At 46.6% G+C, this 26,417-nt stretch overlaps 2 protein-coding genes and 1 long non-coding RNA gene across 6 annotated transcripts; all 3 read left to right on the top strand.

Moving 5' to 3' along the window:
- Positions 1–2,060: 2,060 nt before the first annotated feature.
- Positions 2,061–26,412, top strand: LOC117582135. The gene is made up of 3 exons (XR_004573705.1): positions 2,061–2,072; positions 7,368–7,370; positions 26,229–26,412. It is a non-coding gene; the product is annotated as an uncharacterized LOC117582135 (long non-coding RNA).
- LOC117582125 (tubulin polyglutamylase TTLL4) lies at positions 16,125–20,486 on the top strand. Of its 3 annotated transcripts, XM_034269705.1 has the most exons (8): positions 16,125–16,274; positions 16,953–17,518; positions 17,670–18,186; positions 18,243–18,605; positions 18,666–18,852; positions 18,904–19,074; positions 19,136–20,144; positions 20,202–20,486. In XM_034269705.1, the coding sequence occupies exons 2-8, from the start codon at positions 16,982–16,984 to the stop codon at positions 20,364–20,366; spliced, it is 2,949 nt and encodes a 982-aa protein (XP_034125596.1). In that variant the 5' UTR covers positions 16,125–16,274; positions 16,953–16,981; the 3' UTR covers positions 20,367–20,486. The 3 variants fall into 3 exon arrangements, with proteins under 3 accessions (XP_034125596.1, XP_034125598.1, XP_034125595.1); XM_034269707.1 differs by lacking the exon at positions 16,125–16,274 and having other exon boundaries at positions 16,919–17,518; positions 17,682–18,186; XM_034269704.1 differs by lacking the exon at positions 16,125–16,274 and having other exon boundaries at positions 16,919–17,518.
- On the top strand, positions 20,635–26,006 carry LOC117582122. 2 transcript variants are annotated; one of them, XM_034269702.1, is made up of 8 exons: positions 20,635–21,349; positions 21,427–21,671; positions 21,779–22,873; positions 22,929–23,069; positions 23,141–23,280; positions 23,346–23,485; positions 23,554–23,844; positions 23,904–26,006. In XM_034269702.1, the coding sequence occupies exons 1-8, from the start codon at positions 20,908–20,910 to the stop codon at positions 25,739–25,741; spliced, it is 4,332 nt and encodes a 1,443-aa protein (XP_034125593.1). In that variant the 5' UTR covers positions 20,635–20,907; the 3' UTR covers positions 25,742–26,006. The 2 variants fall into 2 exon arrangements, with proteins under 2 accessions (XP_034125593.1, XP_034125592.1); XM_034269701.1 differs by having other exon boundaries at positions 21,424–21,671.
- Positions 26,413–26,417: the final 5 nt, after the last annotated feature.

Genomic DNA, 26,417 nt, shown 5'->3' with positions numbered 1-26,417 from the left:
CCAAGTCACAGCGAAATGGAGAGCTTTTGGCTGGGCAAAAATGTTAATTAACTTTTCAATCCTTAAATAATGAATGATCAACGCATCCGCGGCGACATGCTGAGTTCCTTTTTATCACTGGGAATGGCCAATGGAGATGGTAACTGGGGGAACGGCATGGAGACGACTCTGCGAGAGTGTGTGGCGGGGCATGGAGAGCGGAGAATCGTGGTCTGCTCTCTGCTGATATTGGCTTGCATATAATTTATATTCGATCCGATAAATTTATGCGCTGTGTGAGCATGCGCATGCGCCCGCGTCGACTCCTGTGACTACCGACGGGCAGGCAGGCAGCCACTACCAGCAGCAGCAGCCCCTGCCCATGCTCCATGCCCCAACTGGAAGTCAGTCGTCTAATCCAGTGCCTGTTGCAGTCTCCGAGATTGCTCTTAGCTCCTCTAGCATGTGTCAGCGGGTGACCCGAGTGTTTACACGCAAATTTACACTCTCATTTGTTGCTTTGAAAATTGTGCTGTTTGGCCAAATCGCGGACTGGCTGGAACAGGAGGATGTAGATGCAGATGCAGATGCAGATGCAGATGGGGGATAAAGATACAAATACAGACCGAAGATGAGCTTGTTGCCTGCTTGCCACTGCGTTACCATAAATAAGGTTTTGTATTATGCGGCACCAAGCCATTTGGCAGCGCATCCCACAACACAGATCCTTCGACTTCTTCGCGTAGTTGCCTGCAATTATCGCGCACTGTGCTGAGAAATTGGTTTTTGCCACTTCGCACTTTCATCATTTTCAATCACGTTCAATTTTAATTGAAAATTTTCAAATGCAACACACAAAACACGCTACGAACATGCAACATTGTAAGCCCCTGCTCTGCAGCAAGCTTCTGTGGCAGGGTCGGGGTAAGAATGTGGCAGGGATTGATCGTAAATTATAACTCTTTGTATTGACTAATCAGGCAACATAAGTGGAACCATTATTTGTGGCTTTGGTTTGGCTTCGACATGGCTACGCTTTTTGCGCTTGATTATAAAATATATTTTTTAGTTTTAAAATATTTTGATTCATTTTTTAAGATTGAGGGAACTTTTTGAATATTTTATAGACATCTTCTGAGCTAACTTTCGTTCAAATTATTTACCCAAACGATCATTCGAAATACATCCAAAATGTCAAATATTTCTCAACGCGTTATTATATTTCGTTTACAAATGCTGAAAAATATTATTCCCTTGCTTGTTCTTCGGATTTTCTCTTACAAAATAAATCATTTTGAGCCTTTGATGAAACATAATGAAGATATCATAAGGCTTAGGTTCAGTTTCGATCAAACAAGTCTCAGGATCTTGATAAGCCTTTGCTGTGCTCTTCTCCCTCTCTCTCGTACACCCTGCTTGCTGCTCTCTCTTTCACTCTCTTTTCCATTTGAAATTTGCATAGTTGTGCCTACAACAGTTAAGCTTGCTGACCGCATAGCCCTGGCCATGGCTCTCACACTACCCACCCAAGAAACACGCACACCGAAAAACCCTATAAAAGAGAGGGACAGACAGCTAACCCTATAGATTATAAAACATAATAAAACATAATACCGACAGGGATCACAGAGAAAGGGAGCGAGGAAGGTTAGCGCTGGTACGAGTTGAGTAATTCCCCATTTGTTTGCCGCTATTCCACGGAATGTAAAAATGTATCAAGTTACGATCGGAGATCGGAGATCGGAGATAGTGATAAGCTGATGGGCAAATACATATATAATATTTATACGCAAACTTGTTCAAACAAGCCCAGCGTGTGTCGTGAGCAGACAAATGTGCAAAATAACAATAAAAGAAAATGCGAATCAACTCTCAGACACACAGGCACAGGCAAGGGCTACGATTTGTAACGATTTTCGTATTTAACAAGCAAACAACCCTCCCCAGAGCAGAGCCCGATCGGATCACACAGGAGTAGAACTCTCAGATTCAGTCTCTGATTATGTTGTTGCTGCCAGAGGATATCTGTTGAAATAGCTACAACAAACAGTGAACGATTGAGAGAGAGAGAGAGAGAGTTCTGCCTGGCAGAGGTGACAGCAGCAGAAGTAGAAATTCCCTGAGCAAATTGTAACAAAATGCGGATTACTAGCTCGAATCGATTCCCGCCCCTTTCTGTTGCGTTCGTCCTGTGTACACATTAATGAGAATATTGTTAAATTAGTAGGCTTTGAAATGTGATATGCCCGACCACAAGCGATGGACCTGGGACCCTCGCTCCTGCTTGACTTTCTGGTACCAAAAGCAAGCAGCTGTGTCACCCGATCAGCAAGAAGGGTTTCCCCTGGAACATATTTGCACTTTCTGATTGTAAATGTCATAAAAATGTGTGCCCATTGCCCGCTGCTTTCTTATTTTTATAGCTTCCCTGGGGAAACAGTGGGAGTACGGGAGTTGTGGGATTATTTAAGGGTCTGGGGCTTCGGCTGCCCCCACCAAAAATAAAGAAAAAGCTTCTTTAATAGGCTTATGATAAACATGACACTTGACTTTTACCCTATGTGCCTCCATGTGCCAGTGGCAGTGGCAGTGCTGCCCAAATTGCCAGTTGACACTCAATTTGACACATGAGACCCGCAAAATGCTCCGTCTTGGGCCTCATGCGGCTCGTGCGTCAACCTCAAGTGTGCTCCATGGTTACTCGGCTAATGATGTGCTCCGTTGGCTCTCTCTCTCTCTCTCTCTCTCTCTCTCAGAGAACAAGACGCCCCTTCGGGGCTCAACGCTTACGTTACACTTCTTGCAAAAAGGGAGATCCAACTCCGAAGGGGGTTCAGACATATGAATAGCTAAACATTCGTCATTATGGCAACCGTTCTCAATGCCAATTCAAAGGCACACACACGGCAGCCCACTCGACAGCAGTTACAGTTACAATTACAATTACTGTTGTTGGTGCCGTTACAGCTGTTTGGCTGACCTCAAGGGTGGCTGTTTGGGGGCTGCCATAAGCTCTCTTAAGCAGTGTGTGGCCAAAGTTTTAGTTGACGTTTAATTGAAGTTGTGTGGTGGTAAGTCTTAGCAAAGGGATAACTAATTGCTGTGGGGGATTTTGAAGTAGTTGAGGATGGGAAGCGAAATGGAAACAGTTCTCGCCATTTCTTGATATCACAAGTAGAATTTCCTAGAAATCTTTAGATTTCCTTAGGAGCTTTCAGCATGTGTACGTGTGATGTTTGCAATCTCATTTTACGCACACAATCTCAATGCTGTTCAAAACATATGCCTAGAGCTTTTTAGCTATGTCTCTCTCACTCTGCCCTCAGGCTGATCAAAGCTGCATGCTAAATGCTGCAGCGGGCAGAAACACAGACATGAAAGCTCTACGAGCAGCCGAATGCATTTGTTTAGCATTTTACCTTTAAGATCGATTTCCACATTTTCTTGCACATAAAATATGTACCTCGCCAATTAGCATGCGTCTCATTAAATTCCACTAAACTTTTATAGCACTCAACAAGATCAACGAAAACATCCCGCACCTAACACGACACTCGCTCTCTTTCTCTCGTGTTTGCTCCCCACCAAAATCCCAGCGATAAGCGCTTTATTGTAACCGTTTAAGCTCTCCCAAAAAAAAAGGTCTATCTATCTGTCTGTCATCAAGCAAAATCACGCTCCATATTGCTCGTTCCTCTAAGCTCCAGAAGGCAAACCGAAAAGAAGAAAAGACCAAACGGCACCTCATCAACACATCAGCATTATCATTATGACTCCGTTCAGAGCAATATAATTTGGGCAGAATGCATTTGGAGCTCCACTCCACTGCGATACTGAATCCGAGTCCCCACTATTTCAAATACTATCAATAATAATAATAAAAAATTCAAACCTTTTGGGACATAAAAAGAGCAGAGCGGAAAACAACAACAAAATAATATAAAACAGGAAGGGGAGAGTGGATCTGGAGTCTGGGCTTGGGATTATGGGTTCTCCATTTGTTATGAGGTACAAAAATATTTATGATTATGAGAAATACACGGCAGGCTTATTATAAAATACAGCAACTTTTCCGAAATCAAAAGAAAAGCCAAGCCAATGCCGACAATCGACACACACAAGCCACAAAAGTCACTCTCCTCTCTGTCTCTCCTCTCTCTTGGGCCTGTGGGACACATTTATTTAAATACGACTACGGACTATGTGCTGATGATGATGATGACTATTGGGATTGGGATGGGAGTATCGTATGTGTCCCCATCTCTTAAGGGTTCGCTTAAGTAGCCTCGAAAGCGAACATTCGTTCGGTGGTTTTGTTGTTGGACCCCCGGCCATATCGACAGGTAGCCCAAATATTTATAGTGTTCAATAATTGAGATACACATTAATGAGTCGCTGGAGTTGGAGCTCGCAGTCGGTATGGAGTTGGAGGAAAAGGTTGGGCTTGGGGTCTTTGAGGTTGACTCAGAATGGTACGTAGTAGCGCCCATTATTTGACTCTTGAATAGATTTGAAATGTGGTGGATAGATACCAACTTTTGGGGTGTATTTGAATGCTCTTACCTTTCCTAGCCTTCAATCTATTTTTATAGAGTTATAAATGTACAATTTACTAGATTAATCACGAGCAGTCTCATGACTTGCTGCGAACTTTAATATGTTTAACGCTTGTCAGTGGAAAACTACGAATAGTTGAAAATGTTAATAACAAAATTAAGGGGATTTTGAGCTACAGAAACTTGTAAGTAATCATGAGGATTGATTTTTCCATGACGATTGTATAGAGTTACGAGTATCTGTTTCCTCTGTTTGTGAAGATTAAAAATATATTTGTTGCTTCTACAATTATGAGTACCATTCGGACAGTACTTTCTATGTTATGTACCGTTATGTTAATCTAAATCACGTTTCCCACCTCATTTCCTGTAACGTAAGAGCATTCCCGCATTCGTGGCTTACTTTTGGTTGATTTCCCCTGCCTCCTGCGTCTTGTTTTCCTTTCGAACTCTTTGCCTGTCGCTGCCAGTTGTTGTCGCTGTAAATTTAAATAATAATTTCTTATGCATTTTACAGGCAGCCGCACCAGCAGCAGCTCCCTCTGACCAACTCCAGCATCTGCTTTGGCCCGTTGTTGTGCCTTTTTTTGGCTGCATTTTTCTCACTTGGCTGGCCCACGTATGGGCCGGATTCAGCTGCTGGCTGCAGCGGCCTTTGCCGCTGTCCCTTGCCTTTTGTCGGCATTGATCAGCTTTGATTGCTATGCAACTTATTAGTTGTTGTTATTTGTTTGACTAGACACAGTCGTATATACACATATCCATCCGTATGGTGCAGCGTTATTATAATGCTGATCTGTCGAGGTAGCAGTTTACCCTTTTGCCAGTTGGAAGCCGCTGCTGTCTGTGGTGATAATGGGACAAATGTCGGGACGACATAAGAAATAACCTGGCTTAATCTTCAGGTGTCTCTTTTTGTGTATCTCCTCCTAGTGTGTGTGCGTGTGAGTGTGTAATCATTTGTGCCCTTTTCTTGAACGTTGTCAACATATCTGGCTTATGTGAGTCAGAATTATGTGACGATCGTTTCGGCGGCGAAACGTTTTTGAGGTTCCCACTCTCGGCACCAGAACCCCAAGTTGTCTGCTGCATCTCGGCCACATGTTGTTGCCACAGCTTTAATAAAGACATCAGCCGCGCATAATTATGGATTTGTACGAGCTGCAGCCGGGCAGTTGCTCCTCTCTCTCTCTCTCTTTGCATCTCAATTCTCACACAAATGCAATTCGTTCTGCTTCGTATTTCAGTTCCAAAGCTGCAGCGCTCTCTGCACCGCTCTCTGTGTTTCTGTCTCTCTGTGTCGCTGTCTTTCTTTTTCCATAAGTCGTAGATTGGCATTATTGTCATGTCGACAATCCCCTTTTGGCCATTTCTTAATTCTATTGCTCTCCGGCCTGGCATTCCTGAATCAGACTGAATCTCTTCGAACTTGCAGACGTCCAGCTGGGTGCTACATGCAAATGAGCCACAATTAAATTGATATCAAAATGTTTTCCATTTATTTGTTGTAGTTTTATTTATATATGCTACTGGATCGGGACTTCAGCTCTTAGTAGCTGGCACTTAAAATCGTGTTCGAAAAAACTGTTTGTTTGAGCTAACAGTTAAAGCTTCAGAGAGCTCCCGCTATAAGCTTTCTGGAGAGCTTTTCTGGCTGGGCGATTTTCTGGCTGTCCGTAATTGAGTCTCAGCTAGCGTTCTTCTGGGGAATCTCATCAGAGCCGCAGATGTCCTGCTGCGTGTTTCATAATAATACCAAAAGTAATCCCATACCAAACCCGTTGACAATCCGCCAGTCCCACAATCCGAGAGTCCCCCAAGTCCCAACAGAGCTGTCACAAATGGCAAGCCCATCAAGCTCTAATCCCACATCTAATGGGAATGTAAACAGCAACACCTTCTCAGATAAGATCACCCGACTTGCCTTGTCCCCCCATGTTGCAGCGGGTAGAGAGAGAGAGAGAGAGAGGCAAAGCGGACACATGGGGGCAGGGCGGGACAATACAGTTTGTGCAACCAGGCTGAAACCTATTCAAATTAACAAATGTGTTTTAATCTCCGACAACAAATTTGAATTGTATTCGTGTGTATTTTTTTTTGGTGGAATTTTGGTTCGTTGTCTTCGGATCACCCGCTGCTCGAAGGCAGGTACAGAGTTGGTACAGGGATCCCTCCTGTGAGTGCCACTGCTGCTACCCAGTTAAATGTTTCACAAAAATTACTCGCTGCTGGCTGGCTGGCTGGCTGGCTGGCTGGCTGGCTGGCTCTCTCGCTGTTGGAACAGGTCGATCGATCTATGACAGATGAGATCATGTTGACTTGGCACAAAAGGCGCGCACCATGCCCCCGAACAACAACTTCGTCTCCGACTCTCAGTCTCTGGTCTCTCACTCTGGACTCTTGAGTCCTGTTGCTTTTGCGATGATGTATCGTTTTGGCTTGGACTTGGAGTTGGGCTTGCCATTCGGCTTCACGCTACGCTACGTCGTCGTCGTCATCGTCATCTCTTGTACAAAATGCATATTCAAAGTGACATTTATGCCATGCTCTACACATTCCAGGCGATATGATTTGACTGCCTTCAAGCGAAAACCAACCTTTTCTGTGTGTGTTTTCACTGGATGGATGGCTGGCTGAGCTCCCTTTTTTGTCCCTACTTGATTGAGGATGATGGGCTCCTCAGTCACTCACACACTCGATCTGTGCACGACAATAGTCTGGTTATTATTGCTGATTTGTGTTTTATTTGTTGACAGTTTAGGGTTTTTGCTCATGAATTGTTTCATTTAATCCTACTGTAGGAATTAGCATTCAGGAGGAATGCACTGAGAGAGAGTGTTGGAGGGAAATGTTTAAAATTGTATTTGTTAGGAATGGTGAAGAATTTTAGAAGTGATCTCAGGATCTGTATCTTGCTTGGAAGATCAGAAATATAAGGAAGTGGAACCATACAAATTATTTATTCCTCAATAAGTGTGTTACACCCTCAATAAATGTATCCCTTCTCAACTAATTTAAGTCATTATTTCTCTCAGTGTGTATGCAAAGGCTCTCCCTCTCCACCGGATTAACACGGACTGCAGGAAGTGTCTCTCTCCTCTTTCAGATGCACAAATTGAGTGCAAAGTGTGGGCCATTCCATGTGCCATTTAGTTCGGACATTTGCCTCTCATTGTTGCTTCCGCAGTAGCCAGGAGAGAAGCAGCAACCCGAAGACCCCAGGATGCCCGGGACACAGGACACAGGACATATCCAGCTGACAACAAACAACTGCAATCGAGTTGTTCCTTTTCCTTAGGGTCTGCTTGCAACTGCATCTTCTGTCATTTTGCAACTGCCATTTTCTTGACTGCAACTGCAACGGCAACTACCCCTCCTGCCCATCATTGACTGCAATTGTGGGCCAGTTTGACGTATGCTCTGTCCTGCCCATCTCCGCATTTTTGTTTTGTTTGGCCAAATCGTGTTGACAGGCCATGCTAGAAGCCGGACAGACCAGAGTCCCTGGACTCCTCTGAGGATCATTCGCTGCAATCAATCATTGGGCTAGCAGCAGCAGCATCAGGACCGGTCTCCGTTTTCCATGTAACTGGAATGACTTTGTATGGGACCCATGGGGAATTTCATATCTTGATCGCTTACTTGCCTCGATCCGCCTCCTGTTTGAGTCCGGAGGGGGCACAGTCGTGGTCATCTGGTAACCGCATTCGTCGTAATCAATTGTTTTGGCCACACTCTATTCCATGGGGAGAGGCACGCGTTTTGCTAACAAAAGATTCTAACGGTGCCACAACAACTGACGCCGACTCGTGGCACAGAGAGCGCGCTGGATTTGGGAGCTGCAGTGCCAGTACCATGAGTAATTACAATTTAATAAAAGGGAAAAAGCTAAGTGTAACCGAAAGCTTTGATACCCTCTTGCAGATGCTCTGAAAGATTCCTTCGCTCCACAAACTGCTTCTCCCATTCGTGGTACCCATGCTGCGCAAGGTATACACAACTATTGACTCCCCCTTTTGACCACAATCTGTGGTGCGGTGTGGGGGTAAATGAACAACACAACTCATATGTGAGACGCGCCAAGCCGCTTTGATCACCGCCAACAATGCTTGCCACAACAAAACAACTTCTTTGGCTTTGTTGCTGCTGGCCCTAAAGAAAAATCTCTTTACTCTCTCTATCTCTCTCTCTCTCTTTCTCTGACGAAAATCAAGACTGAAAGAAAGAAATCCATCTTCATGGCTGCCTTGACGAAGATCACAGACACACACACACACACACAATACAATTCCACTGAATGCCGTGGAGAAGCCTCCACAATGGATGTTTGAGCGGGGGAGTGGGGGATTTGCATTGGAGAAACATTTTCGTATTGACGCTACTACTTGAGTCACGATTTGTAAACATATACAAACTCCCCAGCACAAGATCGAGAGAGAATAACAGCGACAACTACAAAGAGAGAACAACGAGGAGAGCCAGAATCCAGAAGAACTGTGTTTGTAGCCACCACGCAAGTACAGCGATTGCCTCTTGCCGTTCGATTCCGTGCCAGCGCGTAATGGTAAAGGTATGTATGTACAGTGGGACATATTAGAGGAAAAGTGGTGTATCACATATTTAATAATTATTGTGGGTATAATGTTTTATATCCACAAGTGTGCAAATAATTACTACGATTAAACATTGACATGGGCCAGAACTAGTATTCAATTATTTATTTTTTTATGACAACCACATTGCGGGAGTGAATCTTGCGTGCCCTTTGCATAACTGTATTTTCGCTGAGCGCAGCTTCGCTCGTCAGCATAGAGGCGTAGGCAACGAAGAGCGAGCTTCGAGAGAGCACTTGGCAGGGCAAGCAGGTAGAAAGCGAAAATCGAGAGATCGCAAAGATAAGCGAAAACGGCTGCAGCTCAATAATGATCTTTGAAACGCAGGTGGTGGTTTTGCGACATTTAACTGTAAAAGACAAAGAGCGATTTTCGTGTACAGTGTCAACTCGTACCCTAAACCCTACCATTCTCATATTATTTTCCCATATTCAAAAACTTCTCTAAAGTTATACAATCAAAACCACTGTGCTGCCTACGGCATATGAGCAATAGGCTATATGGCTCCCAAGTGCTTTGGCCCAAACAATTCAATAATACAATAACAACAATCATAATAATAACACAAAAACACACCAGCAACAACAACAAGAGCAACACCAGCGGCGGCCACAATGAGCAGGGTATTACAACAAGCAAAAGCGCAAGAAAGAACCCACCCGCACCCGCAGCCGCACCATCCACACACCATTACCCCCCGTTATACGCTCCCCCCGCTTACGACGAACACCCTATAGAATATCCATATACCATATAAACATACATCATACACATACATAACGCGCCGCAAAGCGTTCGGTACCGACTGACGACTGACGAACGACCTTATTCCACTCACAATCAGTCAAAATTGAAAATTTATTGAATAACCCACGAAGGCAGCGATGAAACGAACAGGGAACAGGGAAAGAAAAAAATAAAGTTTAAATATCACGAGTGAATGCGAGTGTGTGTTTGTGTAAAGATCAACAAAAGGATTTCTTACCAAAATAGCTCGTGTCAAAAGACTTTGATCCATTAATCAATATGCCGCAGCCTCCGACACAGAGTCTCCGCTGGCCTCTCCCTCAGCGTAGGAACAGGGAACGGTAACTCATGGAAGCCTCGTCGTGGGCTGTGTGTTTTGCTGTAAGTTGAGCTCGAATGCTGATGATGATGGGACGACCCCCAGCTCCCAGGTCCCAACAATCTCAGAGAGAGATCTCCTTCACAGTACAAAAGATCAGATCAGGCCAAGGCACGAATGAATACCCCACAGCTGGGGTATTTACCCGTTTTGTGCTCAGTCAAGATCATGATGAGGCTGTTATTTTGACGACGATGACGCTGAAGATGATGTTGTGGCGCGGTCTGGTCCGGGCCATGGCCTCCTCCTCTGGTCATATTTTATTGTCTTCCGTAATGCCTCGAAGAGCATGTGACATGTGTAAGTGATAGCGTTAATGCCGCTTTTAAGTAGTAATTATGTCTTCAATTGGGCATTGAACATTGAGGCATTCGGAGCTTTGTTATTGTCGAAAGAGAAACAAAGAGTTGTGTCGTGTAATGACTGTAATGACTGTAATGGTGGGGGGTACGCCTCGAACGCGTGCTTCAGTTTTGGACTCTGGCAGTCTCCCCCAATGGAAAGCTAACCAGAGTTGATGAAGCGAGACCTCCAAATGGGTTGAGTTGAATGGAAACAGGAATTAAATTACTGAGAAAGTACTTTGATTCTAAAATTGTAGCAATAGAAGTTTGAATTTATCCAAAGTAAAACTCACAGATCACATTTTCACCTCCTTCTGTTCCTTCTCCTATTTCCCTTTGGAACTATGTCTACAGTTTCCCCAATTCCACGTAAGGATATTCTATACGCCGGCGCTTAGTTTAGACTGCCTCCCAGTGGCCCCGACATTTGCTTTTGTCAAAACAACTTTGCCCGTGGAGTGGCACATCCAGGCAACTCGTCTGCTGCTCGTGTGAAGCAGTAATTGCCCCCTAATCTTGGATGGGGGTTTCTCTCTAGAAACCACAGTCGTGAGTTAAGCAGTCCAACTGCCGCAGCGAACTGTGGCCTTTGTTTTAGTAAATTAAGGATTTGCGTGCTTTTATTGTTGTCATAATTATTGTTTAGTGGCGCATCCTTGTTTGTCCCTGTCCTACGGCCGGATGGTACACCCCTGCCATGTCCCTGTCCCTGACTGCCTGTTCCTCGACAATCTGCAGAGCAGAAATACAAATGTAGTACATAAATCGCGCGCACAAACGAATGGCTGGCGATTGGGATGCCGGGGATTAAAGAGCAAAGATATCGAATTACACACCTGACGACGGGCCCCAAACGACCCAAAGAACAGAAGGGGAGAAACGAGAGTCCACAGTCAGAGCCAGACAAAAGCTAAGCCATCGTATTTTATGTGAACTTTCTTTGGGGGGGGGAGTTCCTTCTGCTGCCTGGAACTCTGGCTCTGGCTCTGGCTCTGGCTGCACTGCATCCCGCGCTGCATACTTTATGGGCATTAAAAATTCAAGTGGCAGCAATTTTTCGTTGGCAACTTCAAATGGAAGCCGCAGAAATCAGAAATCAGGCAAAAGTCTGGGTCCCAGTCTTAGTACTCGGCCATAATCCCCGTCTCGCAGCGGCCCTCAGCCTGCTGCCAATTTAATGTGTCGGCGTGTTTATCGGCTAATGAAGTTGACAACACGCGGATTAGCGCATTTAGTTGGCCAACTGTTGGCCACTGGCACAGCAGAACGGAGGGAACAGAGGGAATGGATCCGGCATTCCGCATCCCGCATCCCGACTGCGACTGCGAATGGAGTGCTCTGTCCTCTGCTGGGCATTAGCGGGAAAGCAACATAACTTAATAACGATAACGATGAATATTATTTGTATGCTAAAAGTGCAATATTCAAAGCTGAAGGAAGACAGTTCCTGAGATGCGCTTCTAGCGGTAGATTCCTCCCAAACTCCCAAAACTCTTTGGTAATTTGTTGCTTCTGGTCGGGTTGTGACACAGCGAGTTATACGATGTGATAAGACAATAAATATTTTTACCATTTACAGTTCAATTATGGCCACAGCACGGCTCGGCTCCTATCGAGCCACATCAATTTGTCTATTGGAAAAACCTGTCCAATTTATGAACTTGCTTCCATCGCCATCATCATCAGCTTGCCGTTGGACTGCTACCCACTTCTTATATGGCAGCTAGTTATGGCCAACTAATTGTGTTCAGATTAGTGGTACGAGTGGCAGTGGAGCTGCTCCTGGGTTGACACAGTTTTATAAGCAGGCAAGAAAGATATCATTAAATAGAAATTAGTAGAAAAATATTTAGAATGCTTGCACCCAAAGTGGTTCAACAGGATTTGCCAATAAAATTGGAATCTTTTGCATTTCTTTTTGAATTCTTTCGGCTCTTTAAAGATTTGCAACTAACCATCCAGTGCACTCTCTTTTACTCAATATTTATCCATCTTTAATGGGCACTCTTCGAAGTAAAGAAACCTTGCCACTACCGTTGTCTGGGCTCTTTTCATTATTTATTTTTAGAGCTGCAAAACTCTGTCAATCTTTGGCAAAAATATTTGCATTAATTATAGACATTCCGCTGATGGAAAGTAAAATCATTTCATGGCATTAAATGACGGGGTCGTTGAAGCGGAACCGTAAGCCAAAAGCAAAGCGAATCGAACTGGAATTGTTGTGTACAAACATGCGACAAATGAAAGGCAACTTTGTGGAAAACACAGAGAACAGAACGAGTACAGTGAGGAGTCTATAATTAAGGACTGTTCCTTCCGGCCTGTCTCTACCCCACCACGGATGAGTGTCATGCGTTAAAGAAGAGCCATTGTGGGGGGGTTTGGTTTATAATTCATGGTTCTCCAACCTGATATTAAATGGAAATTGCGCGGGAACCGAACAAGCGGCGGCATGAATACCCCACCAGGAGGAAGCGGGTATGTGGGCACGGGTGTGGATGGCTATGTAATTTGAGTAAAGTTTTCGAAAATTGTTAAGTGCCCAATTGTGCGTGTGAATGTGTGTGTAATAGAGCGTCACCCAAAGGACGTCCGCCCTGGGACCCTGGGATCCTGGGACACCTGTCCGCGTTCGCATTGTACAGAATGTTGGGCCGTGGGGGGATACGCATGTACCGGCATCAGGTGCTTTGGCTTGTTAAATAATTTGTGCAACGAACCTTTACCAATCACAGCAATTTCCCTCCTCTAGAGGGGTTGCCTTGACATCAAATTCCACGCTCTCCCTTTATCTATCCACTTTGATTGGCAAATTAATTCAGTTCTATAACTCAACACACAATGCTGTCAAAATATTGAACGCCAAACGAGAGAGAAACGGGCAAAGAAAAAAACCCCAAAGAGAAAGACATTGGGGAGACATCAGAGAAGCGGCGGCAAACAAATTCGCAGCATCTTTGGGTATTTTTTTGTTGTGTGTTTTTTGCAGAAGCTAAAGGTTGTCGCTTGGGCAGCGAACGCAGCATTCCCATAAAGACAATAAATTTTGAATTTTATATTTGCCGCCAACAGAGGGGAAGACTGAGGCTGGAGCTTATGGCATTTTTTATTACGAATGGGTGAAAACAAAATAAGCAGTAAAATTAATCGCCGACTTAGCCGGACGATTAACTGAAATATCAAAGACGGCATCCATTTTGCCCATACTCACAAGCTGGGCATTAACTGGAGGAAGTTTGAAATGAGTAGCCGTAGATGGCAGTGAAACCTCTCAGGTTTAGCGCAACGAATGTTGAATTTTATAGAGATTTTTGGCTGCTAGAAATGTGGGCAGGAAGAGTGCATTTAGACCTTGCCCGATTGGTCTTTGTTCGATCATTAGAGATGTCAGATATCAACTACAATTAGTTGCAAGGATCATGTGAGGGCATCCTCTTTCATTGGAGTTCCTTTTCCATTCTATGGAAGGCCACTCCCCAAAGATCTATCCCCTGTGCCATTACATGACCTTTGATCGGGTTTAGATGCTGAAAACCATATGTGCCACGCCAAAATCGAAATCTTTTGTTGTAGGTGGAGAGGCAGCTCGATTTCTGCGTCTTCGTCTTCATCTTCTGCGCACACCTTGATGGTGTAAATTGAGCTCTAATCAAGGCGAACCGATCGCTGGAAATCCCTTTCAAGCCGGCTCACGTTTACCAAAAGGTGCCGAAAGCAAAACAACTAGTGAAAGGATTAGGGGCCAAAGCACACACATGTGAGAGAGAGACTCTGCTCCCAAATTAGTTGTATTCCCTATCCGATGAGGGAGAACCCTAAACCCTAAAGCAAACCCTTGCTCTATGCTCGCTTTGTGCATTGTGCAAGCAACAAATTAATTGCATTTACTCGCGAGAGAGAGCGAGAAATTTGATATTTTTCTTGGCTACCGTTTGGCGGGGGTGAAATTCTAAACTTTGAGCAACAGAACACATATCCTGCTGCCTGCCTGCCGCCACTGCCTGCTCCTTTGATTAATAATTAATAATATTTAATAAACAAGCGGCGCGCTTATCTGCAGATGAGAGACCCTAAACTGCGCCGCCTCCTGCTCCTCTAGGCCCACACAGACGCAGGTTTTTGGTTCGTATCTTTTGATCTGCCAGCAGAGTGCCACTGCACCGCAGCGTGGACCAATGACAAAGGCACAGACACAGACAACAACAACAACAAACACGTTAAGCAATCCCAAAAGAGATGTAGATAAGTTCATCATCATGTCCGACCCATCCCATCGTCCATCGTCCAGCAATCGTTTCTCTCTCTTGGTGTTGACGTCTTGTAGGCGGTGCCGAGATGGCCCGGCCAGTGCCTCGAGTGCCGCTTAAACGCCGCCAAAACTTATCGACAGATTCGTATCGTTCACGTATTTGTGTCTGCCCCTCTGCCATGGCCTTTCTGTGTGGTTTCTCTTCTCTCTTTTGGGTGCACTGCTTTGCCGCAGGATCTGCGATAAATCACTTTGTACTGTGCTGTGCCCAGCCATCAAAATCAATAAAGTCCGCAGCAGGCCTGGAAGGTGTATGGATGTATAAATCGAAATGTTGATGGCTTCATCATTGGCCAAACTGCGGCATTTGATCAGAGCATTCGTTACGCTCATGTAGGTCCGACTGTCTGTCATGGGTGCCTCCTGGGTAAAGGACTAGCTTAGGTAAAAACCAGGTGCTTGATTTATGTCAAGCTGTTTGATGGCCATTAAAGACGAAATTGTTTAATGCTGTAAACACGCAACTTGATTGGGTTTTATTAAGGTGTTAATTTGAGGGGTTTTTAAGGTATCAAACCCCTTAATTTGATGCATATATTAGTGGCATAAAATTTAACCTTTATAACATGCGCTTGCAAGGTACAAACTACTTAATTGAGCAAATAGTTCCAAATTATTTAAAATTCATTAAATTAATCTTTTAAAATGTGCGCCAAACTCTGTCCTGGAATGGGTAGCACTGCTTTGCTCACTCGATGTATCGATTACACTTTTCGTCTATCGCACAAAAGTACCGATTATACAAGTGCTAGGACGTAATTTATTATCGAAAAATGTACACACAACTTGTTACACAAATTTAACTAACAAATCGCTGTTTTTAACTTGAAAATGTTTGAATTGTGAGCATATTAGACACCACAGGGCATTTCAGTTTCAAGAATATAAATAAATTAAGGAAAAATGTTTAACAATTGTTTTCATTTTAAATTTTTCAAAGTTCGCGCTCAGTGTCCTGAAAATATACCGCGTTACCCAAATATCGATGTTTTCTTGCACGCAATATCGATGCCAATCAGCTGTTGTATCGAAAATACGGTCTGGTCTTTGACTTTTCGCACAAATGGGAATATTTAAAAATTCGTGTTCTTCGTCAATTGGACAAATTCCAATGGCGTATGGAAACTCAACTACTCCAATTGGAGAAAAACAACAAACTTAAATTAAAGCAGTAGGCATGGAATGTGTAATTAAGTAGATTTTACACATAAACAAAACAAATTCCATGTTATAATATTTAAAGCAAAATCTAGTGCTCGTGTAAAGTGTTGTATATATGAATTTTTTGGGTGTATATTAATATTAATCAAAATTACTTGTGTGCATGTAAAAAGTGTGCAGAAAAAGGTAAGCAAAGGGAAATCTGGACATGGGAGCACCCACACAAGCGTTCAGCGTGCAACATGCGTGTGGGGTATACACAAGTGCGCGCACACACACGCCCACACACACACACATGTGCAAAAAGTGCCGGTTGCGATAAGGAAATTTTACGCGCCACTGACACTTTTTTTGAATCGGGCAAACGGCGAAGGGAGCTGCAGACAGGGCAGCTCGTTGATTGAATATTGAAGGCGAAAGTCAGCAGATTTTTATTTTGTTTATTTTCGTAGCGTGAAAATTGTTTTGGCAATTAGTTGATCGATTGGCAATCGATGCTGCCCCATCGATAGATAAGAGAAAAAACAAAAATCCAACAAAAGCAACGAAAAGTGTGCCCCGCATCCGTGCCACTGCCGCAGCTGCTGCCTGCGTTCTGATCTTGGGGCTGTGCCATGTCGAAAATAGCCAGCCATTGACACGCCGCACACACAGCCACAGTGGTGAAGTAATAGCCAGACAGAGAACCCATACCCACACCCATCCCACAGCCACCTTGAACACACATCGCCCAACGGCTGCCATCCCATTGTGGCATTATTCAGTTGCTGGCAGCATCACCGCCAAGCAAAACTTTGGAGGAGCAGCAACCAAAACTAATCGAATCGATCGCATTCCATTTCCCCTCGTTCCGTTCCATTACAGTTATCAAAATTCCCCCTTGAGACCGAAAAATGGCTCAGATAACGGAGAAGCGAACAACGACTAATGGTCGACCGGGGGGAGGAGCTGCCGGAGCCACCAAGGAGAATATTTCGAGCCAGCAAAAACAGGCGATGCGCGGAAAGGGCATTGAGATACTCGACTTCCACGAGTCTTGGGCGGAGGAGGTGGAGCTGTACAAGGACAAAATGGTCATGTGCAAGCAGCTGGCGCAACACAATCACAACCAGCAGCCAGGACATGCCAAACAGTCAGCCGCCACTCAGCGTAGCTCCGCTGGTGCCAGCAGTCGTTCGATGTCAGTTTCCTCGGCATCGGCCGCCGCCCGCTCCCCGCCCGCCCCGCAGAAACAGAGAATCTCACCACCCGCCGCACGTCGACGTTTAGTCACAGAGAAGGTTGCGCCCACAGGTTCCACAGCCAAGAGCACGCAATCCACGCAGCCCGCGCAGCGCATTGTAATCCGTGGCACATCCGCTGGGGTCAAAGGTACACCCGTGTCCGTGGCCACGGGCCTGCTGCAGTCGGAGCCGTACAAGAAAGTGCAGGTGAGTGTGGGTGTCTGCCCCTGTAGAGATCTTCCCCTTACACCTGACAAATCCCCATCGCATGATCCGCCCACGCTTCCTGTTGTTTGGTTCGATGTTGCTGTTCGATGTTCGATGTTCCTTGCCCTCTCGCTTTGTACTAACCACTTAGATGCTTTTGAAGCGTGCACGAGACGAAGCTTTTGCCAAACATCTTGCAAACAACAACAACAATAGCAGCCACAGCAATGGCAACAGTAAACCAGGCCACGCCGCTGCTACCGCTGCCATCAAGCGATCAAGCCTCAGTCCAAGCAGAACCGAAAAGAGCCTCGAACTTGCTGGCATCAGTCATGCCATATCGAGCATGTCCTGCACAAGCACACAAACCCTGACGCCTGGCAGCAAGATTGTTGTTAATACCTTCCATGGGAGCAGCCTGCTTGCCCAGCCACATGACGACAAGAACAAAATTCTAACACAAAATGGTCTAACCAAATCTGCAGCCACGGCACTGGAGACGAGTCTGTATGCCTCTCTCTATGCCCATTCGCCTCTTAACACTGGTGGGAACACCGCCACGCCCAGGATGATGTCTGGCGGTGTGGAACATGCGACATATGGGGGCGTGTCACTGAACAAGGCTAATCACGATAGTCTAAGACTAAACGAGGATGATCCGTGTGCAGGTGAGGCAACAAATTGCAGCAGATAAAACCAATCTTATGATTGACTTTTCCTCCAGACATTGATGAAATTAACAACTACGATGACTCCGACTCGGAGGAGGAGTATGTGGGCACACCCTTCTTTCTGGACGAAGACGAAACGGAGACACACCAGAGTCGTCACACGCGCCTGCTGCCCGAGAAGACTGCGTCCAAGGAGTCAATAGGCTCGCAAGCGTCGGTGTACTCCAAACCCGATGCCATACTCTCGCCGAGCTTGTTTCCCAACGTGCCGCCGTACCTGAACTTTACATCGCATGCGGACAAGGGTCCACCCATGCCGGCTGCCCTCCATCGTGTGCTCAAGTGGAAGCTCAGCCCTGTCATGCCAAAGATTGTGAAGCGTGTGGTGCTTAATTCGGGCTTTCGCATCATCAAAAGTGGGTGATCCGGGGGGGTTTCCTTCCTTGCTGTTTGATATTCCCTCTTGCTACTTGCAGACACCACCGACTGGATGGCTGTGTGGGAGAAGCACATGAAGAGTCCGGGTTTTCGCACGATACGCTCGCATCAGAAGTACAATCACATACCTGGCTCATTCCGCATCGGACGCAAGGACACAATGTGGCGCAGCATCTATCAAAACTTAAAAAAGTTTGGCAAAAAGGACTTTGGTTTTATGCAAAAGTGAGCGACAAAAATATACCTGAAACCTCTCTATAAAATCCTCTTCCTTAGGTCCTACATAATGCCCGATGATTTGGAGCATTTGCGACAGGTGTGGCCCAAGAATGCCTCAAAGCTGACCAAATGGATTGTTAAGCCACCGGCGAGTGCACGCGGCACTGGCATACGCATTGTCAACAAATGGAGTCAGTTCCCCAAAGATCGTCCGCTGGTAGTGCAAAAGTAGGACAGCCAACAGACACCCTTTAAACCCGCTTTAATCGAATCACCTCTCCCTCTGTAGATACATTGAACGCCCGCTGTTGATCAATGACAACAAATTCGATATGCGCATATATGTTGTGCTGACGTCCATCAATCCGCTGCGCATCTACATGTACAAGGATGGGCTGGCGCGATTTGCCTCCGTCAAGTACAGCTCGGAGCTGAGCAACCTCGATGAGCGCTGCATGCACCTGACCAACTACAGCATCAACAAGTTCTCGGAGAACTATGCCAAGAATGAGGATGTAAATGCCTGCCAGGGGCACAAGTGGACGCTGCAGTCGCTGTGGTCCTGCCTGGAGGGTCGCGGCGTCAACACCAAGCGCTTGTGGGCCACGCTGAGGAATTTGGTCATCAAGGGCATCGTCAGCGGAGAGTCTGGGCTGAATCGCATGTACCGGCAGAATGTGAACTCTCGTTACAATTGCTTTGAGCTGTTTGGCTTCGATGTGCTGCTGGATGAGAATCTGGTGCCGTGGCTGCTAGAAATTAACATTTCGCCGTCGCTGCACTCGGAGCTGCCGCTGGATCTGCACGTGAAGGGGCCGCTGATACAGGCCGTGCTTAACACAGCGCTATATCAGGTGCCGCCCAAGCTGAACGAACGCCAGCAGCAGGAGATTCTCGAGGAGCTAAGCCTGAAGGGTCCGCTCTGCCACGACAAGCGCATCTTCACCACCTGCCTGACGGCCGAGGAGGTGCGCAAGCACAATCACTACACCAATCGCAGCATCGAGTTCCGCGAGGAGTATGTGGACACCATTCTGGACAATCTGCTGCCCGACGATGTGCGCTGCCTGATCACTGCCGAGGATGAGCAGTCCCGCTGCCAGCCACTCGAGCGTATCTTTCCCACATCCGGCACGCACATTTATTTGCGTTACATCGAGAACGCGCGCTACTACAACCGCCTGCTGGACGCCTGGGAGACGAAGTACTCCAAGAATCGGGAACAGGGCATTGCCTTGCTCTCGCGCTACTGCAAGGACAAGTACCATCTGCAGGTCTCCGATGCAGCCATGGAGAAGGTGGGTTCATCCCTTTGGATTTATCAATTTAAAGTTTATATTTTTCCTTTTTTTTAGGAACCAAATGTTGCTCTCACCGAGATCGATATGCTGCATGTGAAAAAGGACGAGGTCCTGGATGGCGCCACGAATCTGGCCAGACTTAATCTCGTGTCTACTGAGGGCAGCGAGTCACTGCCCATGGCCCGCAGGCCGGAGGCATGCATAGAAATTAAATCCTGAGACTGAACAGAAGTTTCGGTTTCTGAATGTCTTTTATCCAACAGAAATACGCCTGCAACACGTTCAAATTCACGTTGAAATCCTTTCGAAATAAAGTTACATTTTTCCGATCGTCTTTAATCAAAGTTTTTACAAATGCAAACCACAATCAGTTGCGTGAGTACCCGCAATATACCGAAAATTTCACTTTTCGGTATTTTTATATGCCCAAATTTAGCTGTAGGTATAAATTGGTATATTTAATCACCTCTTGTGGTATTTGCGGTATATTTTGAGAACGCCATTAATTGAACGCGAATTTTTATTCTCTTGAAAACAATGGGGACCTGGACCGCGATTTTGCCAACAAATGCTCACCCACACATGAGCAAGTGCGTGTGATTTCGCAAACAATACGTAAGATAAAAGCACGCCTAGGTGAGTAGCGTCACGTAGACGTCGACAAACGACGACGGTCCTAGTGCTGATCGATATTCACACACGTACACACACATACCGCAAAAACACGCTGTAGTACGGGGGGTCGCACACACACACCGCCATGGAAAACACATTAGGTGGAGGCGAAAATAATGTAGAACCCGCCGCCCCGGTCGACACCGTCGCCGCTCTCCTCTCAGACGTTGCCGCAATGAAAGAGTTGGAGACGGGTGTCAGTTGCAAGGGCAAAGAGGCGGCGATAAGCAAAGATTTGACACCGACAACAACAACGGAGACGTCGCCGATGCCGCAACAAATCGAATCTGTAAACAAAACGGCGAAGGTGGAAAATAACAGCGCAGAAGACGACACCAGCCGCGGAAATGCCAATGCGCCACTAGCAACAGCCACAAATACAAACACAAACGCTATACAGCAACAAAAACAAGCAGAGAAGCCACAGCCAGAGGCAGAAGTGATTTCGGGCAATGGGAATGCAAATGCCACAGAAACAGCAGCAGCAGCGGCAGCCACAGCGGATAATTTAAACAGCAACAAAACAGGTAAAAAGGGAAAGATTTTCATTGCCATTCCGATGCCAAACTACTTTTATATGTATTTATTTATCTTACTCAAGAAGAGCGCAATCACAAAAAGAAGAAAAAAGATAAGGAGCGCGAACGGGATGACGATAAGAGTCGTCGCAACAGCAGCAGCAGCACAAGCATCAGCAATAGCAACAGCAAGGATCGCGATCGTGAGCGCAGCAACTTAAAATCCTCCTCCTCCACCTCATCCAGCTCTTCACGCAGCAAGGACAAAAAGTATCACAAAAGCGATCGGGATAGGGACAGGGACAGAGAGCGGGATCGCGATAGGGAGAAGGTACTTAAATGTCGTTCCATTTGCCAGCTGAGCAAACAGATTTCTCGAGAACTTTGCGCAGCTGAATCTGAAATTAATTTCCAACTAATTTTCTGTGTGTCGCTTAGGTTCCATCATCATCGTCTAGTTCCTCGTCACATTCGCATCGACGCCGCAGCTCGGACAGCAGTCGCAGCAGCAGCAATACCAATAGCAGTTCCAGCAAGCTACAGCAGGCCGTGGTGGCCGCACTCGAGCAGCCAATCAAAGTGGAGCAGCCAATCAAAGTGGAAGAAGGCGCAAAGCAAATCAAAGTGGAGCCAAATGTGGCAGCAGTTGCTCCTCCCGTACTTAGTAGTAACCTCATCAAGCCCGAATTGGACATCAAAAAGGAGTCAAGCGGTGTCAAGGTGAAGCCATTGATGAATGGCGATGCAACGGCGGCCAAAACACGTGAAGAGGTCACGCGACAGTTGAACTTTAGCGCCAATAAGACCTGGAAGGGCTCCACATCCAACTCCTCCTCGTCTTCCGTACTGATGCCTTCGCCGGCGGCCAAGACTTCATCTTCATCCTCGTCGAGCAACAGCAACAGCAGCAGTAGCAATAATCATTCCTCCAGCCTAAACAGCAGCCGCAAGTCGTCATCCTCCTCCACGTCTTCTTCCAGCAGCAGCAGCAATCATCACAAAAGCTCCTCTTCGTCGTCATCTTCCTCCTCCTCGCGTCACTCATCATCCTCGTCTTCGCGCGACTGTTCCAAGTGCTACAAGCGCTCCAAGATACGTCGCACCAGCGTTGGTGTTCAATGTGTGCCGCAGGCGCCGGTAGCTGGACCCTGGCAGACGGTCCAAAGCCTGCCACCCTCGCCCAATCGCAAGGCACCCGCTGGCCTGGAAAATCTCAAATACGGCTGCTATTTCCAAGTGGAGCAGTACCCAAATGGTGGCGCCTCCATCGTGCATCTGTATCAGCACGAAATCGATGATCTCTCGCCGGAGGAAATGGAGGAGCTGGTGGATGAGTTCTTTAGCGTTTGCTTTGCCGAGGATGAGCAGGGTTATGCGCACCACGTGATGGGCATTGTGCACGATTCGGCACGATATATACCCGATCTGTTGGAGCACATGGCTGAGAACTATTCCACGCTGACGGTAAAGGCTGGTGTACTCGGACGAAATTCGGACATTGAGACCTGCACAATGGCACAGTACAACGAACAGGTGCGTGGGCAGCTTTCCCTCGGAGAACTCCCCTTTAATGGCTTTCCTTTTGCAGGTGGTGCGTAACTACTGCCAGGGCACTTTTCGCTATGGACCGCTGCATCAAATCAGCTTGGTGGGCAAAGTGCATGAGGAGGTTGGCGGCTACTTTCCTGATCTACTCGGACGCATCGAAAAGAATCCATTTCTGCGAAAGGTTAACTCAACAACTCACTCTTTATATCTCTCTGTGCACGCTCTTAACTTGGTTTTTTCTTTACTTTGTAGACCATGCCTTGGGCTTGTAATTCCATACTGCAAACGGATCCGCGTCAGTCAAACGATGGACCTATACTATGGATACGCGCTGGCGAGCAGTTGGTGCCCACAGCGGAACTAAACAGCAAGACGCCACTCAAGAGACAGAGGTGAGTGAGGGAACACTATGATTGGTACTTTTAGCACAATTTCTAATCCTTAAACCCTCACTTAGAACTCGCATCAATGAGCTGCGCAACTTGCAATATCTGCCACGTTTGTCGGAGGCGCGCGAAACCATGATTGAGGATCGCACCAAGGCGCATGCGGATCATGTGGGCCACGGACACGAGCGTATCACAACAGCAGCAGTTGGTAGGCAGCCTCAGCGTTCTCCTCCTGCAACTTGGTTTACTTTTGACTTTTTGTTGTTCTCTTTTAAGGCATTTTAAAAGCCGTTCACTGCGGACAATCCTACACACAGAATCGCATCACCAAGGATGTGGTTGCCTTTGCCGCTCAGGACTTTAATACCATGGTGGAAATGCTGCAATTGGATCTGCACGAGCCGCCCATTTCGCAGTGTGTGCAGTGGATCGAGGATGCCAAACTGAATCAACTCAGACGCGAGGGCATTCGCTATGCGCGCATTCAGCTGTGCGACAATGACATTTACTTTCTGCCACGCAACATTATCCATCAGTTTCGCACGGTGACGGCTGTGACAAGCGTTGGTAAGTGGCAAGTCCTTCCCCTGGGTATTCCCAAAGCTAATTCTGTTTCCATCTTTCAGCATGGCACCTGCGCCTCCGTCAGTATTATCCCGGCCAGGAGGTGATAAATGAACAGAATAATCCTGTGCTGGCCGAGACGCCGCACTACAAGGAGAAGCAAACCATTTTACCCAATCCCATTGGCCACGACGAGTGTGGCAAGAAGACGCCCTCAAAGCGCGGCCACGATGGCGGCAAGTTGGCCAAGAAGAAGCTCATCGATTTGGATGGCAAGGAGCGTCGCTCGAGTGAAAGCAGCATGGACGACGCGGGTGGCAATGCCTCGCCACGACAAAGCCATCAGGATAACGGTGGCAGCAGCAGCAGCAGTCCAAACATCAACAGCAGTGGCAGTGGCAGCAACACACCCAAGAAGAAGCCCAGCAAAGATGACTCCAAAATAGACATGCGGAAAATGGTTTTGGAGCAAAAGTACAAGCTGACAAAGGCGGCAGCCACAGTGCTCGAAAGTCACGGGGAGAAGGAGAAGCAGCCCAAAAAGGATAAGGAAAAGACGCGCGATTCCAGCAAGAACGAAAAGGATAAGGACAAGGAGAAGGATAAACACAACACAACCAAAAAACAACATCAGTCCTCGCCCACGTCCTCGCCGACACCAGCTAAAATGCCAAGACTGAGCAGCTCCAATTCAGCAGCATCTCCTCCTCCTCCTGCAACTGCTGCTCCATCTCTGCCTTCGTCTGCCATTGTGGCAGCACTGCCGCCTCCATTAGTGCCTCAGACACCCTTTAACCATCGCGAGAGCCTCAATCAAAAGGAACCCGAAATCAAAATTGAAGTGAAAATAGTTTCGGATGCGCCAACGACGAACAGTCGAAGTGATACAATCAGCAGAGGCAGTAACTCCACCAGTGAGCCCACAAATCCACATCCCTTGGAGCATGTGGGCAGCGAATTGATTGTGGAGAGCACACCCCAATTGGTGGTCGATCATGAGGAGGAGGTGACGGAGGTCTGTGCAGAGGAAATTGTGGAAATGGAAACTGAAGTAACTGCTGCACCAACCGCTCCCATTGCTACACCAATTGCTGCTATGCCAAAGCTTGTTGTGGCGCCAAAGATCAATGCTGCTACGGCTCCCGCTGTTCCTCCTTCTGCTGCTCCAATGCCGACACTTAAATTTGCTCCAGCAACTAATCTTAATCATACGCCTAATCCCACAGCAGTTGCTGTTGCGTCAGCAGCAGTTCCTGCACTCCTTCCCACCCTGAGTCCAGCGCCCATTGGTCAGTCACTTCCCACTCGCAGTCCAGCGCCCACTGGTCCCCTGCTGCCCACCCTTAGTCCAGCACCCACTGGTCCCCCGCTGCCCACGCTCAGTCCAGCACCCATTGGACCCCCACTTCCCACCCTGAGTCCAGCGCCCAATGCTCCTCAAATTGTTAAAGTCGTTATACCCGCCACAATGGCGCCTTTCGGCCGGATGTCTGTGGTTTTGCCCACGCTAACAGCAGCACCGCCATTGCCTCCAATGCCACCCCTACGAGCAGCAGCACCTCCGCCGCCACCACCCACCAACGTCACAGGAACAGCCGTAGGAGCAGCTGCAGCCACAGCAAGCCCAATGAAGACCACCTACAAGACGTTTAGTTTGCCCTCGCACAAAATCATCATTGCAGGGCCTGGCACAGGGCACAGTCGTGTGGCCACCAGCCACAAGGGAGTGCCCAAGACACCCGTGGATCTGCTGGGCTCCATAATGGCCAGCATGGACAAGCCGGCAGCGGGTGGCAGCAACCCATCGTCATCAACCCTACCCTCAGCGACAACAACCACATCGGCGACAACGAATAGCGCGCTCTCCTCCTACACAAACTCCAGCAGCCACAGCTATTGAGTGCGGGTCGGTGTGGGAGCAGAGCGGGTGAGCTGAGAAGAGGCTCCTACATGGACACTCTTGATTGTATATTTACGATAACACCGACACAGGATCTAACGTCTAACGCAAGCCGTGCGGAAAGTGTCTCGTTTTTTTTAGAGTACGTGCAGAAAAGTTGTTCCCCACTCCCCTCAAAAATTGTATATAAGTAAATAATGCTTGGAACTTACACACACAATACACACACACACACCCTATATTTGATAATGAAATTAGAATTAAGCTCAAAATGCGGTTGACACTTGAGATAGAGTTTGTAGTTTTCTAATTTATTTACAACACACAACACACACACGCAAGCACTCTTTAGATACAACAATTGAGCAGTTTTTAAAAGGGTAAAGTTCCCTTATATACATATACCCTATATAAAATATATATATATATATATATATCATGTGCACACCGCACACACAAAGTAATCGTTAAAAAGTGAGCCAAGTAGTCCCAGTTTCATTTCCCTTTAAACAACTTTTTTGAAAAGTGTTTTTGGAACGTGCGTAGAACAATACACACACATTGATAATTATGATATATATACTATATACACCATATATAACTCTAGACATTAAGCCAGCTTACACGTTGATGAAACAATAAAGATTCGGATCGTACAAAAAACAAGGCAAATAAA

The sequence above is a fragment of the Drosophila guanche genome, unplaced genomic scaffold (assembly GCF_900245975.1).
Source record: "Drosophila guanche unplaced genomic scaffold, DGUA_6, whole genome shotgun sequence".
Taxonomy (NCBI): Eukaryota; Metazoa; Arthropoda; class Insecta; order Diptera; family Drosophilidae; genus Drosophila; species Drosophila guanche.
The sequence above is the reverse complement of the archived record's forward strand: the minus strand, read 5'-3'. Positions and strand labels throughout refer to the sequence as shown.

Coding starts and splice junctions, on each gene's coding strand:
- LOC117582122 (XM_034269701.1), top strand. CDS start 20,908: ATGGAAAACACATTAGGTGGAGGCGAAAATAATGTAGAACCCGCCGCC. Junction 23,486..23,553: donor TATCACAACAGCAGCAGTTG/GTAGGCAGCCTC, acceptor TTCTCTTTTAAG/GCATTTTAAAAGCCGTTCAC. Junction 23,845..23,903: donor GACGGCTGTGACAAGCGTTG/GTAAGTGGCAAG, acceptor TCCATCTTTCAG/CATGGCACCTGCGCCTCCGT.
- LOC117582125 (XM_034269705.1), top strand. CDS start 16,982: ATGGCTCAGATAACGGAGAAGCGAACAACGACTAATGGTCGACCGGGG. Junction 18,187..18,242: donor CGAGGATGATCCGTGTGCAG/GTGAGGCAACAA, acceptor CTTTTCCTCCAG/ACATTGATGAAATTAACAAC. Junction 18,853..18,903: donor GACTTTGGTTTTATGCAAAA/GTGAGCGACAAA, acceptor CCTCTTCCTTAG/GTCCTACATAATGCCCGATG.